This window comes from Thermomyces lanuginosus (assembly GCF_041956635.1).
Source record: "Thermomyces lanuginosus strain ATCC 200065 unplaced genomic scaffold VTN49scaffold_27, whole genome shotgun sequence".
In the NCBI taxonomy this organism is placed as follows: domain Eukaryota; kingdom Fungi; phylum Ascomycota; class Eurotiomycetes; order Eurotiales; family Trichocomaceae; genus Thermomyces; species Thermomyces lanuginosus.
In genome coordinates this window covers 2,069,484-2,089,577 of record NW_027192361.1, presented here as the reverse complement: position 1 = coordinate 2,089,577, position 20,094 = coordinate 2,069,484, and the positions used below count along the sequence as shown (strand labels likewise).

The window sequence follows — 20,094 nt, the reverse complement described above, 5'->3', positions numbered from 1 at the left end:
CAATCAGCAACACACTTGCAGAAGAAAATATGCAAAACACGTCACCAAAGGAGAATGACTCAAACAAGCCCATTTCCCGCCGAACGGGATTCATCAGCGAGTTGGGAATTTGGAACAATTGTCCGTGCCGGAGGACCCTGCGTGTGCCTACTTTCAGAAATCAGTTGTCTGAGCACGGACCTTCTGACGCCATGAAAGAGGAAAAAAAGAGGATCCAGCTAGGGGCACCGGATTACATGACCATGTGATAACCATCCCGGCGGTCAGATCATCCGATAGCTTTCCGATGCAAGGGCCTTTGCCTTTGTCAGAACCCTGCAGTCATAACACTAGAACGCGTTTTCTCTCGATCACATGAAAGCTTTTGATTCCAACGACGAAAATCGAACTAGAGGTACTATCTTAATTAGCTAGAAAGTTTAGAATCCCGCCGAAGTTCATCTCCGGATAGTCTAGCAGTGACGAGCGATGAGTTTATGGGGTCCGTCAGAGGGCTCTCCTCCATTCAAAACCGTGCTCCGCCATTTGTCAGAGCCACAAAACGCGCAGCACCCTGGGCAACATTTGCCCGGCTCTCAAGTCACAACTTACTCGGACGAGAGCTCCTTGCCACAAAGTAGATTACCATTGAGCGCTTTTCGTCAAGGGAATGGTAGCTTGCGAAGTCGGTCATGACTCGGATTAGTACATTACATTCCTTTTCTAGTACAGGCCGGGATCAATCATCATAATACATCATTAGTGAGGTAGTAATCAAGCGCATCCCAAATCCGTCAAAGTCGTCCATGCTCCATCAACCAACATGTCAGATCATCGCGAGCATAATCGGCACACGCCAACCACCACGATAAATCGTTCGTGCGGGCTATCTGCACACCGACTCCCATGCGACCCGTCCAGGGAAGTGCGGAAGAAATGTGCCGCGGGATCGCGGCAGGAGCTGTAGATGTAGAAGTTTTTGAAGAAGTTGCACATGGTTCAGTATTTTTTTTATAGAATTTGGGTCTTGGAGCGCGGGAAGTGAGCAAATCGAGCACGATATCAACATAGGCATCAATGGATGCGATGTGGGAGGAGCACTCACTTTGGTTGCTGTCTTGTAAATTGAGTGCGCATTCAATTCCTCAGCATGCTGATGCGTTTCTTGCTTCTGCTGTTTTCCAGGTCAAGGACTGCCGGCCCGGGATGACGAGGAAGTCGAAGAACGGGATGATCTTCAGGTCAATTGACTCATTCGACCATGCCGCTGTCAGATCGATCGTCCGGTAGGAATATATACACCAGAGTTCTAGCTGATCACCGTCTGATCGATTTCTATTTCAGTAGCACCTGAAGAAGTGTCAATTTCCAGTTCCCCTGTTACTTGTACCCTTGTATAGAAAGAAGGAAATTAAGATCCCTGCTAACTCTAAGCCTCTGCCCCAACTGCCGCTTCGAGATGCAGCATTATGCAGGTGTCAATCAGCCAAAGGACTTTCCCAACGATTTGAATTAGCTTACATATGCTCGATGGGTTCAGCCGCCAGTTCCCGACCGTTATTACCCTGCAGGACGCCGAGAGTCGCACATCCCCAACTTTAATCATCCTGGCTTGGCCCGGGAACCCGAAAAAAAGTGCATACCCTGGCCCAAAGGTGTACGAGTACAATATACTAGCTTTCCCATTCAACCGTGCAACAGGTCACGGTCGCAGTCACGGACTACTCTCGCGGCTCCCCGGTTTCCGTTCGCCAAACCTTCCAATCCAATCCCGAAGAGGGGGGGGGAAGGGGGGGGTTTGAGTGGACGTGCGATTGTCAAGAAACCACTCATCGACCGGTCGAGAATCCGTGATACTTTTCTTTGCCTCCCATCGTCATCCATACTATTCTATTCCATCCCATCGACTATCCCGCAATCCATTCGTGGCGGCATTCCGCGGAGGCTTCGCTTGACTAGCAGGGATTAACGGTGGATTTTTCAGTTTCTGACTTTCTTGCTTCACCCCGTCTGCTCCCGGCATCATCTATCCACTGGTCCGAGTTCTAGCCTACTAGAGTCGTGGGTTTTAAACATGTACAGTAGTAGTCCCGCATGGATATGCCGAACTCTATCATCCTCATCGACCAGTGGCGAGCAAAGTGATTCGTCTACTTAGTCTTTCGTTCTATCCCTATAGGTTCTAAGTTGCGTTGTCGTTTAGTTTGGTTTTTTTAACTTTGATGTTTGGCTACTAACTAGCAGGGTTGCTCGCTTGTCCCTCTCCTTGCGAGGAAAAGGTCCGTCTGCCCGTGTCCTCAACGTCTCCAAGTACTACGAACCAACGAAATTCTGTTGTGGTGTGACAACGGGAGGGTTCCTTTGTCATTGGAAATGTGATAACCTTCCCGTTTCGTGTCTTCCGGATTCCCGGTGTCAGGGTTCTGGATTTGCTTCGAAATTCCAAACCCCCTTCTAGTAGCCGTATGACCCCCGGTTTAATTTTCAATAGTCGCGATACTTTCTGCCGGAAAAGCGCTAGGTTTGAACCAACCCCGTTGCCGAACCTGGCACGGATCAATACATCCCCAGTAACACCGTCCACAGCCCCGGTTCACTGCATCGTGACAGCCGGACACCGAAAAAGACAATGCACGATTTTGAATGGCATCCACATCAACCGTATCCACACCTTCCGAGCTTAATTACTGACGATATGAAGCCTGACCGTTGACCCGTGCCACTAGGCAAACTATTTACTGCAAGTGGAAAATACATTTATTATTTTTTGGCTCTCCCCCCTGGTCAAAAATCCTTAACCTTGCCAGCAGACAATTGTACCTGAAGAGCAAAAGATCTGCCAGTGGAACCGGGTTCGCATCACATTGATACGAACTCACCAAGAACTTCGGTACTAGGGACGAATATACACATGCCTCGGTCCTAGGCAAGTTATCCTAGTGCGGGAGAATTAACTTGTTTGTAGCCGGATGCCCGGATCAGATGTGTTCATGGGATATAATTTCGCCGAAAAACCCTAACTTAATATAAACCATTCAGATCCTTCATAAACATAAGGGGAACCGCTGCATAGTTGACAGGCTTGACACATTTGACAGGCCCCCCCCCCCTTATTCAGTAACCAACAGGTCGGTCCCCAAACAAGGACTCAGATTGGCCCGGGTTCTAGATTATCTCTGACCTGGATCGGTTTCCCGATATCAGTATCGCCTCTAAAACCCGCAAGCTATAAAATGATCCTGAATTGGATCTACTACTACTTCCAACCTCATGTACATCCTCAGCCCGTAACTAACATTTGTTTAGACCAGTTCTGAGCATAAGCTCGATCGGGCAATGTGTATCCTCTGGAAACTTCTGCAAAGGGGGCCGTCTGCAGGCGTTCAGCCGTAAGACTGCAGATGTAGTGGAAGTTTAACCTATTGAGTTGAGAAGCGTGCAAGCCATCGTCTTCTCTTCAAGCACTCAGACTTCTGACACAAGCGCGCTGAAGCGAACCACTATATCGTCTGTTGGACCCGGCAGGATGGCTAGATCGCCGACATGCATGAAACAAACCTCTGACTGGAAAATTGATAATAGAAACTCTTCCGCCCAATGATCAATCTACGGAGTGGCGTCGTCGAAGAGCGAAGAAGAACTCTTGTAGGTAGTTGTTCGAATCCTCTCTGCAGGGCGTGGGCAGGACCTTTTTTTAATATTACGACGGATGGGACAGCGAAAAGAGCTCGATCTTGGCTCCGATTGGCTGAGAAGCATTAATCACGTGACATATCCCGTGTTTCTAAAAATAACCTTCCTATCAAGGAAGCCCAGAAATTAAATCAAGTCAACCCACGTGATTCCAGGTGGAACAAACACCAGCCAACGTCGAGGACCTAGGAAACTGGTAGACGTTCTGCTGAGATCTCAGATTGCCCGCTGTGGCTTCGATCCCGCGATCGACTGCAAGATCCGGCCCCTTCCGTGGTTCTGGGCCCTGACGAGCAACACTCAACCTGGGGGTCTCCAGGGCCTGCGTTTGCCAGTCCCCCTGCCTGGATCTCCCCTGATCTACTCTGGTCTTCGAACCCCTCCGATATTCTAAACCGATTTGATCGGCCACACCACACGATGGGGTTTGGAAGTTTCGACTCGATCTGTCGAAAGACACCGCTGCCGCTGTGCGCGCTCGTGGGTCCCCCGTCGGCGATCCAGGGGCACGCCGGCGTGCTACCCAAGTGCTATGCGCGGAACATCGAACTAGCCAACACGATCATTTTCGAGGGTGCGGCTGATTTCATACACATTGCCGCGTTGGGAATGACAGCAATCATGATCTTGCATGTGCGGTCCAAGTTTACGGCCGTCGGTGAGTCCTCCCACCACCCCGGATTTGCCGGAAGGATTTTGGTTTGCTGATACCCGTGGGGGGTAAAATAGGCCGCAAGGAGATTACCACTTTCTTCTACATCTACATGCTGCTGACCATGTGCTCGTTGGTTGTGGACGCGGGTGTGGTGCCGCCAAAGAGCGGGCCCTTCCCGTACTTTGTCGCAGCGCAGAATGGACTGGCGTCGGCACTATGTGGGTGCTTGCTGATTAATGGCTTCGTTGGATTCCAACTGTACGAGGACGGCACGGCACTTTCGGTGTGGCTGCTGCGGTTGGGATCGCTGGGGATGTTCGCCATCTCGTTTATTGTGTCTCTGTGCACGTTCAAGGAATGGGCCGGGCTAGGACCGACTAACACGGTGGGCCTGTTCGTGGTGCTCTACATCCTCAATGCTATCTGCATTGCCATATATGTCGCCATGCAGCTGCTGCTCGTGGTCAACACGCTAGACGACCGCTGGCCGCTTGGCCATATCGCGTTTGGCGTCTTGGTATTTGTCATCGGGCAGGTGATCATGTATGCGTTCAGCGAGGTGATTTGTGAGAATGTGCAACATTACCTGGATGGGCTATTCTTTGCGACGATCTGCAATTTATTGGCTGTCATGATGGTCTACAAGGTGAGTGTGATTCCAACTCAATTAATATCGACGGGACATGGAGTTGACGGAGATAGTACTGGGACTCCATCACCAAGGAAGATCTCGAGTTCTCCGTCGGCGTCAAGCAGGGGAACTGGGAAGTCAAAGATTTGATTCCGGAGGAAGACCGACGGCTAACCATGTACCACGACAACGCCTCCGAGTATGCGCCAAGCATGCACTACCGAAGCTCAACATTCGGCGGCCACGGCTACTAGATAATTTTTTTTTTTCTTATTTATTTGACTTCATGTACATAGCTATCTAATTCGTAATGCAATTTGGGACAGGGCGTTATTATTCCACACTACCCTTGATCTCGGGTTCTCGAATCATGCAATACAACTAATCATGTTAGCCAAACCTCATCTGACACGGGACGAATGAGAAGAAAAGACAAACCTTGCACTCGTCACCCTCTTCCTCACAGACCATCGTCCTAACCATCTCAAACCCCATCCTCTGATAGATCCCAACATTGGGCACCTCCCTCGACGACTCGAGATAGCACCTCCTCCCCTCTCGATCCGCTTTCTGCGTCACAACATCAATCAACATCCGGCCGATGCCCCGACCTTGCGCATCGGGCCGCACCGCCACGAGATTGCAAAAGTAATAACCCTGGGGATCGGTCCACAGCTCCCTCTGTACCTCGCGTTGGTGATTCTTCCACAGTCTGTACCGCCGCGTGCGTAGCCCGCCACGGCCGAGGTAGAGGACGTTATTGCGCAGTTGGCGGAGCCAGAGGAGTGCATCGTGGAAGTAAGTTTTCCAGCTTCGTCGTTGGTTAGTTGGTTGTGGAGGGATCCAGCATGATACACCGAGAACAGAGGCTTGGTCGTCGTTGTCGTCTGAGGACTGCCGTTCTTTGGCTACGTAGAATAATGCACAGGACATCCCCCAGAGACACCGCGCGGTTAGTGACGCTCGATTGCGGCCTGGATCGAACTAATCCAATGGGGCTTTCTCTCAGCTTTTGATGTTTCGTGGGCGGGATAAAACGGGAGTGCTGACTTACTCGGGTTGTATCAAACACCCACTGGAAGTACGGGTCCTCTGCAAAGGCGAGCTGGATGCATTCGACCGCGCCGGGAATATCGGCCTTACTCAGAGGAGTGATTTCAATCGTCGGCTTCATGATTCCTTTCATTCTTCTCTCTGGTGGTCAATGATCTAAATTCTCGGTTATAGCTGACTTTCGCCATCAACAGCGATCGTTCTTGAGAGTTTGATCTTGTTTGGCTTTTCAGGGTCGGATTCATCGACTTTGAGGATCGGCTAATATTTCAGTAGGGTTAATGAATTGGAATGACTAAATCACGAGGCTCAGAATCGAATTGCGCAGTCCAAGATTGTTGTACAACACCGCTTCGTTCAAAGAAAAGCAAAAAGTTGTACTGTATCGGAGAGCTCTCCGGAACGAGACTAAATTGGAGCTAACAGTGAACGACACCTCTTCTTATCTTTGACGGTATTGGAAAAGTGGATACGTGGAGAGGAGTACGTATTAGGGCACCTCAAGTTGGAAATTGACTCCATTCTGGAACCATTGAAGAAGAATAGGTATTGGTTTGCGGGCCTCTACTACCACCAACAGGATCTGTGGTTAAGTCTATGGTCTGGAACTACTACTACTACTACTACCGGACCAGGGATCCATAGTGTTAGCCGGCGTAGGATCTGGGGGATCGGGATTGATGAACCCCCGCGCCAGTTTACGTACGAGATGCCGTTTTGCCGAATCGGGAATGTCTATGAGATTCCGATTAAGCGTCGTCCTCGGCTCGTAAGTAATAAATTCATAAGGTACACTCCGTAGCAGTGATGAAGCTAGTCAACAACAACTACGTCGTCGACATCGACATCCCTGCTCTCCGCCGGCGGATTCCCGCTCGTGCTCGCATACCACCCGCGATCAATCCATCGGACTATGGTCTCGGCGGCTTCGTGCACGAGATGCCGGTACGAAGGGTTGTCTTTGGACGTAAACATGCTCATATGTGCTGTGATCTCATCGCGAGCCTTTTCGTTCATCGCCGGCGCCCATTGTAGCCCTTCTCCTCCCTTGATGTTGTTGTTCAGTGCCCGGTCGTTCCGATCAAAGTCCTCAGGAAGATGGCAAAAGGTGCGTTTTTGCGAGCGTGCGATGTGATTCAGCAACGACGATTGATCACGGCTGCGATTGCTGCTAGGCGGAGGGGAAGAGAGGACAGTGTAAAAGTTGATGCTGTTTATGCCATGATCTCTCTCGAGGGAGACCAGAGACGCTACTCGCTGGCGGAGATCGCTGGGCTTGACTAAGCAGCCGACAAACGCTAGATGTGAAGTGACCCATGTCCAGCCATCGATCAGGCGTCCCCGCTGCGAGTACATTGCGGCCGCACTACCAGCTGCGACTGCGCCCGCTGCGCCGGCGAACATCGCATACCGACCCCAGCGTTGCCACGAGGGTGTTGCTGCTGCATCCGCAGATTTATCATCACTGCTCGTCGCAGATGGCAACGCTGGGCGCGTCGTGCTCGACGGCGTGGCTGTCGTCGTGGTGGCAGTGGATTTTGTCCTTTTCAGACCAAACAGGCCTGCCATTTCGCTAATTGTGCTATACGCCGTCGTCACTGTCTTGTAATGCTGTTCCGCATTATGCGACACCACGCCCGGGGAAATACCCAAAAAAGGCGTGTCAAACGCCAGCAGGCCCTGGATGTGCGGAAACATGAAAAATGGAGCTGCTTCGGCGTTGACATTTTCCTCACTACTAGCTGACGAGATGGGCCGCTCAGAAGCTAGCAGAAGAGCCGTCTCGGCCGCAACAATCCCGCCCATCGAATGCCCTAGTAGCATCACATGGACTGATGGATCGATGGTTGGCGAACTCGTGCCATTTGCGACTTCCAGGTCAATGACCTGGTCTTGCAGCCTGTGCATAATCAGCCATTACTGTAGCTGCCTCATCCGTAGACGCTAGCAACCTACCAGTCACGGAACCGCCCGACGCATTCTTTCAACTCGCCCCGCGTCTCGTACCTAGGGTACGTGATAGCGAGGACCTCTAAATTCGGCAGGGCCTGCCTGAGCAGTGTCACCAGATGGCTTGGAAAGTTTCCAAATGTATCATCTCCGCCCTGTGGTGCGTGTTAGCTGGGACTAGCAGCATTCATAGTACCCGAAAGCGCCGAACGAGACATACTCGAAAACCGTGAATGAACACCAACAGCAGCGTTTTCTTCATTCTCCAGTGGAAGGGAAGCTATCTATTACGCTCATTGTCAAAAATCGATGAGCGTCAACTGTTGGACATGATGCCCTAGATCACTCTGATGCTACGTAGAGAGAAGTTCGATACATCAGCCGCGTTCGATGCGTATTTGCTCTCCTCCTAGATGGACGAATGGTCACGTGATGCGATTTTCTCTTCGAACAAATTCGACTTAGACTGCTCGCTGCCGATACAGCTGACGCGCGTACACAATCTGTGATATGGGCTACCTCCTCATTACGACCTACTGCAACATGGCCCATGGGTTGCGGCTACGGTGAGGGGGGAGCGAGCGACTGATGAAGGCGCTGATTAAGTTAGGGTCACCGATTAATAGTGGCACGTGACTCGCGGAAACGAACAGCGGGGCCTTATTCTGCTGTCAAAGATGCTTGTCGAGCTATGATTGACCTGGCAGATTGACATTCTTGGAAATGACTAACAAGCTAGTACTACCTGTTCCATACTTAGCACGATTGTACGTAAAGGAATTGGTGATGCGAAAGATGAAATATCTAGAAAATGGATGAAAAATAAAATCGTTCACCCAATGCAGTTGACGCTTGACTATACGACGCACGGGCTGAGCGAGTCGAGTTTGGTGACTGTGTCAATCCAAGTCTTCAGCCATGGAATCCGTCTATATATATAACCATGTCTTAAGAGTCATTGATGGAGAGCATCATGAGATTTTTATAGTTGGATTGGTACTCCGTACAAGTGTTTTCGTCGGCACAAGGTCTTCATTGCCTTTAGCACCTCGGGGGCACAGCAAGACTGCACTCCGGAAGGTCTCGAGCTTCATTCATTGCACACAGACCGTGCCCAGAGTCTGCTACTTCGCAGATAGGTCACGTCCCGGTCGGGGAAGCAGTAAATGTCAGCCCAGCAGCGCTGATTGGCAGATGAAGTGACCTGCAAAGGGACTTGCAGATGAGCGGCCAATCCAAGTCAGCCTGTGCACAGTGAGCGGGTTTGAATGCTTCAAACGCCTGCCTCGTTCGAGCAATACGCATGCACGTTGTATAGCGCACAGACTGAGTCAACGGAGAGGGAAATAACCCAAGGAGTGCTCAATCTCAGAGAAAGACACCAAGTGCCACTTATCAAGGCCGCCACTTCTACTTTACTGTTTTTGCAGAAGTGCAGCAACTGCGTTGGAGAACCAGGATCCTGATGCTTATCCACTCGTGTATATATGAATACTGACCGAAGGACTGAACCTGGTCACGGAGAAGCAAATTACGAAGGCTTTGTTGGCTGTTCTGTTCTGGCCCTTGGGTACCTTTTGAAACGAGCCTACATAGCACGACAACAACTCTAAATTTTGGGTTGCTGAACGTGTGACTGGTCAAGCATCAATCCTCCTACAAGTCTACGAAAAATTATCCCATCATGACGAGAGATACGGCCCAGGAAGAGACACCTGCTACCACCGAGCATACCCCGGTGAACGTTGAAGTGGACACCTCTGTACGAAATCCCTCCATTACGGCACACCAGAGCATGTTGCTTACTTGACTCGCTCAGTATGAGAACGACTCCTCTTACGGTGATGAACTGTACGTGATGTGATACCATGGAGCTCGGGATTCCAAACATACTTACGCATGTTCTTCGGCATCAATATAGATCGTCGTATACCGCGTCGCTAACCTCGTCGGTACTCGATTACCGCCATGAGAACGGGCGTCGGTACCATAAATACCGCGATGGGTGTAGGAGCCGACCACTTTTTCCTCGCTGACCGTCCGAGATCTATGGACTGATCGCTATTATTTTACTAGCGTACCTGCTCCCTAACGATGAATCGGAAAACGACCGCTTAGACATGTTGCACGAGCTTTGTCTCCTCCTGTTGCACCAGAAACTGTACCTGGCCCCAATCAAAAAGCCGCAGCGGGTAATCGATCTGGCCACTGGGACAGGTATTTGGGCCATTGATTTTGGTAAGTTTGTCTGCTGGGTTTGGCCGACGGAAGACACAGAAGTTGACACATGGTAGCGGACAAACATCCCCAGGCTGAGGTAAAGTGTACTCTTCAGAGCGATCCTAGATAGGCAAGATGCTGAGACAGGATCTGCTTGTTCCAGGTGATCGGTTGTGACTTGAGCCCAGTGCAGCCGACTCTGTTAGTTTGACCTAAGAATCCCAGTAAGATTGTTCGACTAATTGACTTTGGCAGGATTCCTCCGAACGTAAAGTTCCTGGTGGATGATATTGAGTCGGATTGGGCATATGAAAGTGACCCATTCGACTATATCCATGCGCGATACCTGGCTGTGTCGATCAAGGACTTTGGGAGACTGCTCAAGCAGTGCTATCGGTACGTCATTGGAATTTTTGGCCTGTTCCTATCTTGACGTTAACGGAAAACAGATCAGTCAAGCCTGGCGGCTGGGTTGAATTCCAGGACTGGGACGGCTATCCCACCTCGGAAGATGGCAGTCTCAACGACACCGGGCTCCAAAAGTACTATGACGAAGTCTACAGCGCGTTCGAGATGGCCGGCTACGAGACCCGTCCCGGTCCCAAGCTGGAGCAATGGTTCAAGGACGCCGGGTTCGTGAACGTCCACGTGGAGAAGTTTATTCTTCCCTACGGTGTCTGGCCAAAGGATCCTCATCTTGTCGGTTTCCCTATGTCTCCTACAGCGAATCATTTGATAGTGCTCTACTGACCTTTCCAATACAGAAGAAAGTCGGCGCCTGGAACCAGACACAGGCGGAAGCGAATGGCTTTGAGGGCGCCGCGATGGCCGCTCTGACGCGGTTCAAGAATTGGACCAAGGAAGAAGTCATTATTCTTGCCAGCCAGGCCCGCGCGGACGGCCGAAAGCGGACTATTCACTCATACTTCAACTTGTAAGTAGCCCCATAGCACTTACAGGGATACCACTATTTGATTTGGAACTAACCACGAATGACATCTGCAGCTATGTCGTCTACGGCCAGCGTCCGGAGAATTGACCAAGGTGAAATTGGGATGGACAATACGGATATGATATAGATTTCAGAGGAGTGTGTATGATTGATATTAGGAAATTCAATTATGACCTACCGAGCCGTATTTGCTTTGCTTGTTCACAGGTTTACTTTCAAGTTGATCAAGATTCCCAGGCATGAGAGATACTATCTATCAGATAGATGTGATTCCACGTATTGACATGGCGTGGCCTTAAGGAAATATCTGAGAGTGTGCCAATTGCATCTGTGAACCGATTCTGATCTAGTCTTTCGCCGCTCAATTAGGACCTCCCTGCGGGTTCCGATCTTTTGCTTACTTCGTTGGTTCAACAAACAAGTTACTTATTTACTGGCTGGGAGTCGGGACGAATTATCAAAGATTTTTATGCTCTCATATGCGCCATATATGCAGTCTAGTGTACATGATCACCCATGCCCTGAAATTCCTGACCATACCGAAACGACCAAATTCAATCTTACAAATGTCGATAGCAATGATCGGTTCTCGTGTACTGCCGTGTCTTGTCTTGTCTAGTTTGTCTAGATGGCATCCGTCAACCGCTGGTTCTGATTCCACTCGACCGTGCCCGGCACATCGCGTATCTCCTCCAACTTATTGCCCAACTTGATGATCGAGAACCGAATCATCCGCGGATCCAAGCCCAATGTTCGCTGAACGGCGGCCTGCGCAGGTGCCGAGGCATCGAAGCGCATGATGAAGTGGTGGCCTTCGGTGTATCGAGCCTGGTGCTTCGTCGTGGGCCGGGGCAGGCGGAAGGTCCCCCAGTTGGTGTAGCCGCGGATCACGCCACCGGAGCGGAGAACTTGAAGGCCGGCAGTCCGGGCAATCCTAATCGCAGCTCGTTAGATTACGGATCGATTCCGTGAGAGAAAGATCGATGAGAAGGTGATGGTGTGCTGGGGACAGTCAAGTTGGACATACTCCCGCACTTCTTGGACACTGCCCGGACGGACCTGGTCTCGTTAGTATTGCATTGAGCCACTCGAGGGACGGACGTACAATTGCAATCAGCTCGTACAACATGGCATCGACTGGTAGGCCGAACGGCTTCACGGGAAGATGGATCAATCCAACGGAGAACGTTTCGGCGGAGATTTTTAGCTCCAGAATCGAGCTTATCAATCTTGGCATTGACAATATATCGACGCACTTGCGGTCAAATACTGCAAATTAATTGGCCAAATCCGTTTATCTAGCCTGATTAGGGAAGCATTTTCGTATCGCCACGTCCCCTCGGGAATGCGCACGACCAAGCTCCGCTGCGATAATGCGCGGGCCAGATAAATACTGAGTTGCATCACTCGTCGGTCTTCCCCAAACATAACTACTTCTCTCCCCAATTTCCAGCCCAATTCCTTCATTATTCAGGCCCAAATTCACGCTGCAGCCATGTCCGTTGCTAGACTCGTCCGTCCCGTGGCCTCTGCCCTGTTCTCCCAGCGACTGCCGCTCAGCGCAGCTCGCCGGACGCCCGGAGCTTTCCCGCGGGGAAGCATCAGGACCTTCACACGCAGCTCTCAATGTGCGCAGATACTCACCATTGCGCTGGCCGAAGGAGGCCAATTCGACACGTAGAATGCTGACGGTTCTTTAGGGCAAGTTAAGAAGTACACCGAATCGCATGAATGGGTTGAGGTCGGCGACGACGGGATAGGTATGTTACTTTGGAAAGCTTTCCTCATCCGGACACTAGCTAATGGACTTTCGTCAGCAACGATCGGAATCACCGAGTACGCCGCCAAATCCCTTGGCGATGTGGTCTACGTCGAGCTGCCGCAGACGGATCTCGAGGTCAACGCCGGCGAGCCCGTCGGCGCCGTCGAATCCGTCAAGTCGGCTTCGGACGTCCTGTCGCCGGTCTCGGGGCGCGTTGTCGCTGGGAATTCTGTCTTGGAAGAGAAGCCCAAGACCATCAATGAGTCGCCCGAGGGTGACGGCTGGATCGCCAAGGTCGAGATCAACGATAAGACCGAGTTGGAGGAGTTGATGGATCACAAGGCGTATCTGGATTCTGTCGGCGAGCATTAATCTTGCTTTTCTTACGTCTCGTTATTGGGGAATTAGAAAAAATGTATGGGAAATGAGATTGTCGGTTGTACATGTACAGGCCGGACTTCAACACTTGGCTACCATGTATCTTAATGAATGTTTATGGACCAGGACAACCAAACTGATTGGGTATTTCATGACAAGTCCCTAGGGTACTATACAGGTGGTATCGACTCCCGACAAATCGGACATTGCAGCCGCAGTTTCATCCAACTTTCCAAACACGAAGTATGAAAGATATGCCGGCACGGCGTAACCATGTACGTCCGGCGCCCAAGGAGACTGCTAGCGCCGTCGGTCACGCTGCTTCCGGCAATGCCACCGCCGGAGGTTGTGAGCACCGGCACTTCGATATCCTGCATGCAGATCGCACAGTCAAAGATCTTCTTCTTCCGGTCCTTAGCCCGTGGTTTGTCCGACTGTGAAGGACGGCTGCTGCTGCTGCTGCCGCCGCTGTCGCCAGCTGGGCCGGCATCAGCGTCCCGCTCTTCTGCTCGTAGAAAGCCGATCGGCAGTGTCGAGCCCGATTCCAGGTCGCCGTCTGTGTCCCGGATGATTGGATGGTAGTCATAGGCAGGAGGAGCCCAGCCGCGCGGTACGAAGAAGCGCGGGCCGACGATGTCCTGGCTCACCAACGTCCAGACCTGGATCCATACCCAGCCAACGAGGGCCAGCGCTGTTGTTGTGTCTGGCCGGATGAAAAGGATATTGTCGCGGACTGTCAGGAAGTAGATAAACGGCAGCAGGCGCAGGATGCTCTGCCCAACGACAAACTCCCACCGCAGTGCTTTGCGGCAGTTGCGCATGACGTTGCGGTAGATTTGCGGGACCCAGAATGAGCAGTAGATGAACGTCAGGACCCGCGCGTATGCCGCACCAAGCTTGTTTGGCCAGACAAAGGACCAAAGTGTCACGATGCACAGGCAGCACAGAGTGAACCAGAAGCGGGCGTACATTGTGCCCACGTCGCTGCCCTCCGATTGGCCTCGGTTGGTTTGTTCGTTGGGGTCTTCCATCGGATCACCTTGGTCTGAGGGAATGATGATTGGTGCGGCGCCCGAGTTTGCCGCCGTTGCGGGCGGTGGAAGTCCTTCGGAACGATTCTCCCGCCTCTGGTCTCTTTCTCTTCGTTCAGGGGCCTGGACAGCCCAAATGTCCATCATGAACTTCATGCCAATGTAGCCCGCAGAGAGGAATACAAGAAAAGCCCCTGCAGCCAGGATAACAAAGGTTGTGTCTAGAAACAAGGCCAGAAGCGTGAATGAAATCACCATCGAATCGCCCATTGCCATCAAAACGATCGTGTAGAAGCTGATTCGGCTCCTGATCGACGGGGTCGACGCATCCTTCATTTGTCGGACGAGAAGATAAATCTGTGCGCAGGTGATGATTGCAATGCCATAGATCACCCGCGAAGCAGCCTTGCTGTATTCCTCCTGTTTCAGGCCGACCAAATACAGTGTATCAGAAGGCGGGTATTCCGGCGGCGCCTTGGTCTCAAAAATCATGCCGCAGTCCGGCGAGAACAGAATTGCAGACATCTCCATCATCGGTGGTGGCGGGATGGGAGCCCCCATCGGCGACCGCAGTTCCTCTTCGATTTGCCGCAAAAGGTCAGAGTTGGCCTGCCGTCCTCGCACCATGACGGGATGCTGCTGCAGATAAACGATATATTCGCACTTGGGCGTGGAAAACGGCTGGCCACCATTCGGCAGGGAAGACCAAGGGAAGAAAGTCGGCTGCCGATGTCGCTCAGTGATTGTATCCTGCAGCGATTTCACGACCAGCCGTTGCGAGAGATTGAACATGTCCTCCGAGAGCGTGAAGAGGGGCAACGACGATAGGCCGTTGAACTTCTCGCTCGTCGTGGTCAGGATTATGGATCCCTGCTTGGGGAAATGTAGACCAAACAGCGACATGTACCATGTCTTCCCCAAGGACTCAGTACTTTCCAGTGTCATATCGGCCTTGATCTCACGGACGTGGGATGTCTGCGACTCTTGCAGCTCTTGGCCGGTACCCTCGCGTAGTTCGACGTAGATCGTCCCCGACGGGCTAGTGATGTTCAACCCAAAATCGCTGGTCGCATAGTCGTATTTCGCCATCAGGTCCGTCATATTGAGGCGCGAACCGTGAGATTTGGCGTGTCGCACCCATTCTCCTCTAAGCTTTCCCGTCACGTTGCGGTAAACTGGCAGGGAAATCGACGTCAACTCCGCTGGTTTCGGCTGATCTGGCTTGACAATGCCGGCACGCTCCAGGGCCCTGTGGACACTTCCCAAGGCGCGCTTCTGCACCGTTGGTAGCAAATCCCACGAGAAGCTGTCATTCTGACCGAGTCCCGGCACTGGGAGCCATTTATCCTTTGGAGGATCAAAATCGCCGTACCGTGACCGGTTCAACAGCTGCAAGGCGCGAAGCTCCTCAGCGAGCTGGCGCTGTTGTTCCTCGTCATGTTCGGGGTTAGGTGGCGTGCGGACCTGCGCGCTGAGGATGAAATAGAGCACCAGAATCACGAAGAAAAAAGTCCCGCGGTTATCCATCCACGCCGGCTAAGTCATCGCACGAAACGCGATATGGTTAGGAAGATAAGGCGCGGGCGGGGGAGGGCATTGCTTGTGTAGAGCTGGCCGATGGCTGCGATGAGATCACCGAGCGGCGACCAGCGGCAATGGATCGGTACGCCGCTTTCAGATTGATCCTTGGTTCTGCTCTTGAATCTAAGCCACTTCTCCTCCTTTAGAGAAATATTGCATAAAGTTATGGACTGATGAGGACTGGGAGTGTGAGGATTTAATTAACAATCAATCAACGGAGCTTTGAAGCCTAGTCTAGCCGTCTGGCCAACTTCTAGCCGGCGCCCCGAATACGAATCAGAGTGACGACAACGACACAAAATGAGCAGCTCAGTGCCCTCAATTTCTCTTCCAGACCCCGAGCAAACGCCAAATCCGGACGATGCTACAGACCAATCTCCAACGCAACACGATCCAAAGGCGCTGTCGCCCATGACGGCCCACGATGGCGCCACACCCCCCAGCCCAACGAGTATCACGTTTGGATCGGCGCCCAGCGATGGTGGTGGCGGGACAGGGGACGGCGATGCGCCGAATCCGTTCAATTTCAAGCCGATGCCCCTCGCAAAGGGCCCGGTGTTGAAACAGGTAGGTGCATTTGCACTCGCTGTGACAAACCCGGATTCAGCACTGACGAGATCGCAGAACATCAGCCAGCGACGGGGACACAAATACAAGCACAGCAGTATTTCGCACCAAATCTTCCAAGAACCACCGCCACGTGCACCATTAGCCCTTCCGAATTCTCTGCCGATTCCGACTCTGACAGAATGCCGGGGGAGCATGTCGCGCGATCAGATCACGCGCTTCTGGTGGAGCGTGTGCCACATGGTGGTTGCGGGATACACGTTGTGGACGGCGCACGGGTCGCTGGCAATGACTGCGCTGTCGCACTTGATCCTATTTGACTCGCTCGGTGCGCTGCTCTGCGTGGTGGTGGACGTCCTGGGCAACTTCGAGGTTTGGAGTCGGTCCAGCATCCGGCATCCGTTCGGGCTGGAGCGCGCTGAGGTGCTGGCGGGCTTCGCGACGGCCGTGCTACTGGTGTTTATGGGGCTGGACCTGATCTCTCACAACCTACAGCACTGGCTCGAGATGTCCTCGGACCATGAGCCGCACTACTTCCACGTCCACGAGCGCGTGCCCGCTGGCAGTGTCGACATTACAGCTTTGCTCGCACTGGCGACAACGCTGATATCTGCGATTGGGCTGAAGAACCATGCACGGATTGGCAAGGCGATGCGCTTTGCCTACATCGAATCCCTACCTTCAGTACTCAGCAACCCAGCCCACTTCCTGACTTTGTCCTGCTCGGCGGCCCTGATGCTGCTGCCGCTGCTGTCGATCCGTCTGTACCGATGGCTCGACATGATTATGTCCCTGACTACAGCGATTGCCATGTGCGTCTTGGGCTCGCGCATCGTCAAGACGCTGGGGTCGATCCTTCTCATGTCCTACTCGGGCCACGGCGTCAGTGACGTGATCCGTGACATCGCGGCCGATCCTGCCGTCAAAGCCGTCGATGACGCCCGGTTCTGGCAGGTGCATTACGGCCTGTGCATGGCTAATCTGAAATTACGGGTTACTGGCTCCGAGGAGAGCCTCATTCGCCTCCGAGAGAGGATCAGCAGTTTGGTCCGGAACCGCCTCGGAGGGGGTTACGGTTCCGGCGGACAGAAATGGGAGGTGTCTCTCCAGTTGGCTGTAGATCAATAAGACATGTGCATAACCCTAGACATAATCCATATAATCCATAATAAAGAGATTCCGGCCAATTGTAAATTAATGATTACGTATTATCCGTAAATGACCTTCAGTCATCTACTTCCTCGATACCTGGTTTAGGTCGATCCGATCGACCCTTCTGTCCCATCAGACGATCGAGGACGTTGCCATTGGCTGCCTCTTCGTCACTGCTCTCGCTGGCGTTTTCACCGCTTTCGCGTTTTTCTTCAAGTACACCTAATCCCAGGTTCTACAACCGAAAATTTCCATGAGAAAGATAACCAATTCAGAATCTGCTCTCGAAGTCAAAGGACGAGGGTGGTCGAAACATAGGCACATACCATCTCGATATACGGCTTGTCGCCGTGCTCATCATCCGGTACATCGTCTAAGATATGATCATGCGCATTTCCCTCGGCAATACGACGCTCGAGATCTTCATTTGCGGCCTTGAGTTGCGGGAGGAAGGAGGATATTCGGGAGAGAAGCTCGGACTGTTGCGGGCGTTCGATTCGAGGTCGAGGGCGGCCGGGGACGGTCGTAATTTCGTCAGCCTCTTCTTTGGCTTTGCTCGCTACGTCATCGGCACCATTGTCATCCTCTTCCTCCTCTCCCTCCTCGTCTTCCTCGTCCTCTTCATCTGACGGAGATAATGAGCTTCCGGAGGATGATGTCCAGTCGTCACTTTCTTCTTGCAGTGGTGATCCCTGCTCAACCTTGGACCGCTTGGTGTCGGACGATGTTGTCACTCCCAGCTCTTCGCTGTGGCCGCGTTTTTGTGCCATGTGGTCCGATTTGATGAAGATCGAATCTTTTAGCAGAGACCAAGCTAGCAATGACGAATTTGCTCGATTAAGCTGCGGTATCGAAAATACATTAATGCGTAATTTTCCGCCATGTATCTAATTCCGACTGGCTCAATCTTCAGTACTGACGTAATTTATGTGTAATCCGAACAATCAATCCTGAAACGGCATATTCCAAACAACCAGTGGGACGTCGCTGTTTCACCAGCGGGGGTGGAGCAGGAGACCTCCGGCAGTGACTGGCTCTGAATGGCGCCTCAATTCCGTCCGCGGTTGATGATCCTCTCACAGGAGGAACTGGAGGAGACTAGGAGGCTTGGGTGTTCATGGCTGAAGAACGGAGTACGGGGTACGAGCTTGCGATGGCTTGTACAAATTGTCCTCTGCAAGACTGTACGTCGAGTTGAAGGAGACATGTGAATATACACCCCCATTCAGCGGTGCGGTGAATAGCTCAAGAAGTGAGTATTAACTATTATATCAGTCCTGATCTATCCAAGATAATCTCTTTGAAAGCCTCGTCTGCAGCCAACCGGATTGTTCTGCTTGACTCACTGCAGAACCCGCCAAACTGCATATCCCCGGTCCCTTGGCGATGCAGGGACTATCGTCACCAAGCTCCAAACTACTTCATACATACTACAGAGCCAGTGCTTGAATGGTCAAGGCTAATTGAAGACGATAGATCCTCTTCGACCATGTTCAAGTCCAGCGTCGACGTCGCTCCCAATCCCCCTTCTTCCTCCGCAGACTCCTCCTCTTCCTCCCCCGCTACCTCACCCTCCTCACAAACATCCTCTTCTCTGCACCCCGCAGCAGCTACCCGGAAAACCCTCCACCAAAACATCATCGGCAAACTCCGGCCGCTGCCCTTTCAGTACCGCTGGACGATATGGTTTGATCGGCACACCGAGCCCCATAATAATAACAACGCCGCCACATCCGGGTCTGGGACGGGATCGGCATCCGCGGCGGGCGACTCCGCCTACTCCGACCGGCTGTACGTCCTGCACGAGGACATCGCAGACATCGCGACCTTCTACCGCGTCTATAACAATTACCCCTGGCATCAGATCCGCCTGCGCGACACCGTGCACATCTTCCGCAAGGGCGTGAAGCCGCTCTGGGAGGACCCGGAGAATCTCCACGGTGGGAGCTGGACGTTCCGCGTGCCAAAGGCCAAAAGTCAGGCGTTTTTCCATGAGCTTGCCATTTTGACGTTGGCGAATGAGTTGCAGACGGCTATTGAGAGCGGTAGAGTCCCTAAATTCCGTTCTCTGAGAGTCTTCGGCAATTTCCTCTAACATAGATATAGAACATGATCATGTCCTCGGCTTATCCATGTCCGTCCGCTTCAACTCCCATTTGATCTCCATCTGGAATAAGAACGGCAACAACGAGCGCTCGATCAAGGCCATTGAAGCCACTGTCCGAGACCGCCTCTCGCCCGAGCTGCGTCCGGTCGAAGGCTCCGGTATCACGTACTTCTACAAGAAGCATTCCGAACGGGACGGCTGGAGCGAAGCCGTTGCGGCGGCGAGGAAACAGCAAGAAAGCTCGGAATCCTGACAAATTGAGACATTCTTGCATTATGGTTTCTTTTTCTCTTATATAGTAGTTGTTTTCGGAATTGGTATCGGCATTTGCATTGGTCATGGCTTATGAACCAAGATATGACTGCATATGTATCATGGATGTC

At 52.1% G+C, this 20,094-nt stretch overlaps 11 protein-coding genes across 11 annotated transcripts; 5 read left to right on the top strand and 6 right to left on the bottom strand.

Annotated features, from left to right (window-relative positions):
* Positions 1 to 773: 773 nt before the first annotated feature.
* Positions 774 to 1,116, bottom strand: VTN49DRAFT_3054 (uncharacterized protein; the record flags this gene model as incomplete). The annotated part of the gene is made up of 2 exons (XM_069410848.1): positions 774 to 1,005; positions 1,085 to 1,116. The coding sequence occupies 2 exons, from the start codon at positions 1,114 to 1,116 to the stop codon at positions 774 to 776; spliced, it is 264 nt and encodes an 87-aa protein (XP_069269612.1).
* A 2,976-nt stretch (positions 1,117 to 4,092) lies between these two features.
* On the top strand, positions 4,093 to 5,212 carry VTN49DRAFT_3053 (uncharacterized protein; the record flags this gene model as incomplete). Its single annotated transcript, XM_069410847.1, has 3 exons — positions 4,093 to 4,330; positions 4,402 to 4,973; positions 5,030 to 5,212. The coding sequence occupies 3 exons, from the start codon at positions 4,093 to 4,095 to the stop codon at positions 5,210 to 5,212; spliced, it is 993 nt and encodes a 330-aa protein (XP_069269611.1).
* Positions 5,213 to 5,291: 79 nt separating this feature from the next.
* VTN49DRAFT_3052 (uncharacterized protein) lies at positions 5,292 to 6,132 on the bottom strand (the record flags this gene model as incomplete). The annotated part of the gene is made up of 3 exons (XM_069410846.1): positions 5,292 to 5,339; positions 5,397 to 5,942; positions 6,013 to 6,132. 3 exons carry the CDS (start codon positions 6,130 to 6,132, stop codon positions 5,292 to 5,294), a joined length of 714 nt encoding a protein of 237 aa, XP_069269610.1.
* Positions 6,133 to 6,824: 692 nt separating this feature from the next.
* VTN49DRAFT_3051 (uncharacterized protein) lies at positions 6,825 to 8,223 on the bottom strand (the record flags this gene model as incomplete). Its single annotated transcript, XM_069410845.1, has 3 exons — positions 6,825 to 7,911; positions 7,968 to 8,116; positions 8,182 to 8,223. The coding sequence occupies 3 exons, from the start codon at positions 8,221 to 8,223 to the stop codon at positions 6,825 to 6,827; spliced, it is 1,278 nt and encodes a 425-aa protein (XP_069269609.1).
* Positions 8,224 to 9,645: 1,422 nt separating this feature from the next.
* VTN49DRAFT_3050 (uncharacterized protein) lies at positions 9,646 to 11,220 on the top strand (the record flags this gene model as incomplete). The annotated part of the gene is made up of 10 exons (XM_069410844.1): positions 9,646 to 9,723; positions 9,781 to 9,812; positions 9,883 to 9,968; positions 10,038 to 10,199; positions 10,256 to 10,278; positions 10,345 to 10,382; positions 10,437 to 10,577; positions 10,631 to 10,880; positions 10,946 to 11,115; positions 11,187 to 11,220. 10 exons carry the CDS (start codon positions 9,646 to 9,648, stop codon positions 11,218 to 11,220), a joined length of 1,014 nt encoding a protein of 337 aa, XP_069269608.1.
* Positions 11,221 to 11,757: 537 nt separating this feature from the next.
* On the bottom strand, positions 11,758 to 12,370 carry VTN49DRAFT_3049 (mitochondrial 37S ribosomal protein bS6m; the record flags this gene model as incomplete). The annotated part of the gene is made up of 3 exons (XM_069410842.1): positions 11,758 to 12,067; positions 12,161 to 12,192; positions 12,239 to 12,370. 3 exons carry the CDS (start codon positions 12,368 to 12,370, stop codon positions 11,758 to 11,760), a joined length of 474 nt encoding a protein of 157 aa, XP_069269607.1.
* A 258-nt stretch (positions 12,371 to 12,628) lies between these two features.
* Positions 12,629 to 13,267, top strand: VTN49DRAFT_3048 (uncharacterized protein; the record flags this gene model as incomplete). The annotated part of the gene is made up of 3 exons (XM_069410841.1): positions 12,629 to 12,761; positions 12,834 to 12,893; positions 12,951 to 13,267. 3 exons carry the CDS (start codon positions 12,629 to 12,631, stop codon positions 13,265 to 13,267), a joined length of 510 nt encoding a protein of 169 aa, XP_069269606.1.
* Positions 13,268 to 13,443: 176 nt separating this feature from the next.
* VTN49DRAFT_3047 (uncharacterized protein) lies at positions 13,444 to 15,831 on the bottom strand (the record flags this gene model as incomplete). The annotated part of the gene is made up of 1 exon (XM_069410840.1): positions 13,444 to 15,831. One exon carries the CDS (start codon positions 15,829 to 15,831, stop codon positions 13,444 to 13,446), a length of 2,388 nt encoding a protein of 795 aa, XP_069269605.1.
* A 354-nt stretch (positions 15,832 to 16,185) lies between these two features.
* Positions 16,186 to 17,580, top strand: VTN49DRAFT_3046 (uncharacterized protein; the record flags this gene model as incomplete). The annotated part of the gene is made up of 2 exons (XM_069410839.1): positions 16,186 to 16,452; positions 16,510 to 17,580. 2 exons carry the CDS (start codon positions 16,186 to 16,188, stop codon positions 17,578 to 17,580), a joined length of 1,338 nt encoding a protein of 445 aa, XP_069269604.1.
* Positions 17,581 to 17,677: 97 nt separating this feature from the next.
* VTN49DRAFT_3045 (uncharacterized protein) lies at positions 17,678 to 18,374 on the bottom strand (the record flags this gene model as incomplete). Its single annotated transcript, XM_069410838.1, has 2 exons — positions 17,678 to 17,839; positions 17,931 to 18,374. 2 exons carry the CDS (start codon positions 18,372 to 18,374, stop codon positions 17,678 to 17,680), a joined length of 606 nt encoding a protein of 201 aa, XP_069269603.1.
* A 719-nt stretch (positions 18,375 to 19,093) lies between these two features.
* Positions 19,094 to 19,964, top strand: VTN49DRAFT_3044 (uncharacterized protein; the record flags this gene model as incomplete). Its single annotated transcript, XM_069410837.1, has 2 exons — positions 19,094 to 19,649; positions 19,711 to 19,964. 2 exons carry the CDS (start codon positions 19,094 to 19,096, stop codon positions 19,962 to 19,964), a joined length of 810 nt encoding a protein of 269 aa, XP_069269602.1.
* Between the last annotated feature and the right edge of the window lie 130 nt (positions 19,965 to 20,094).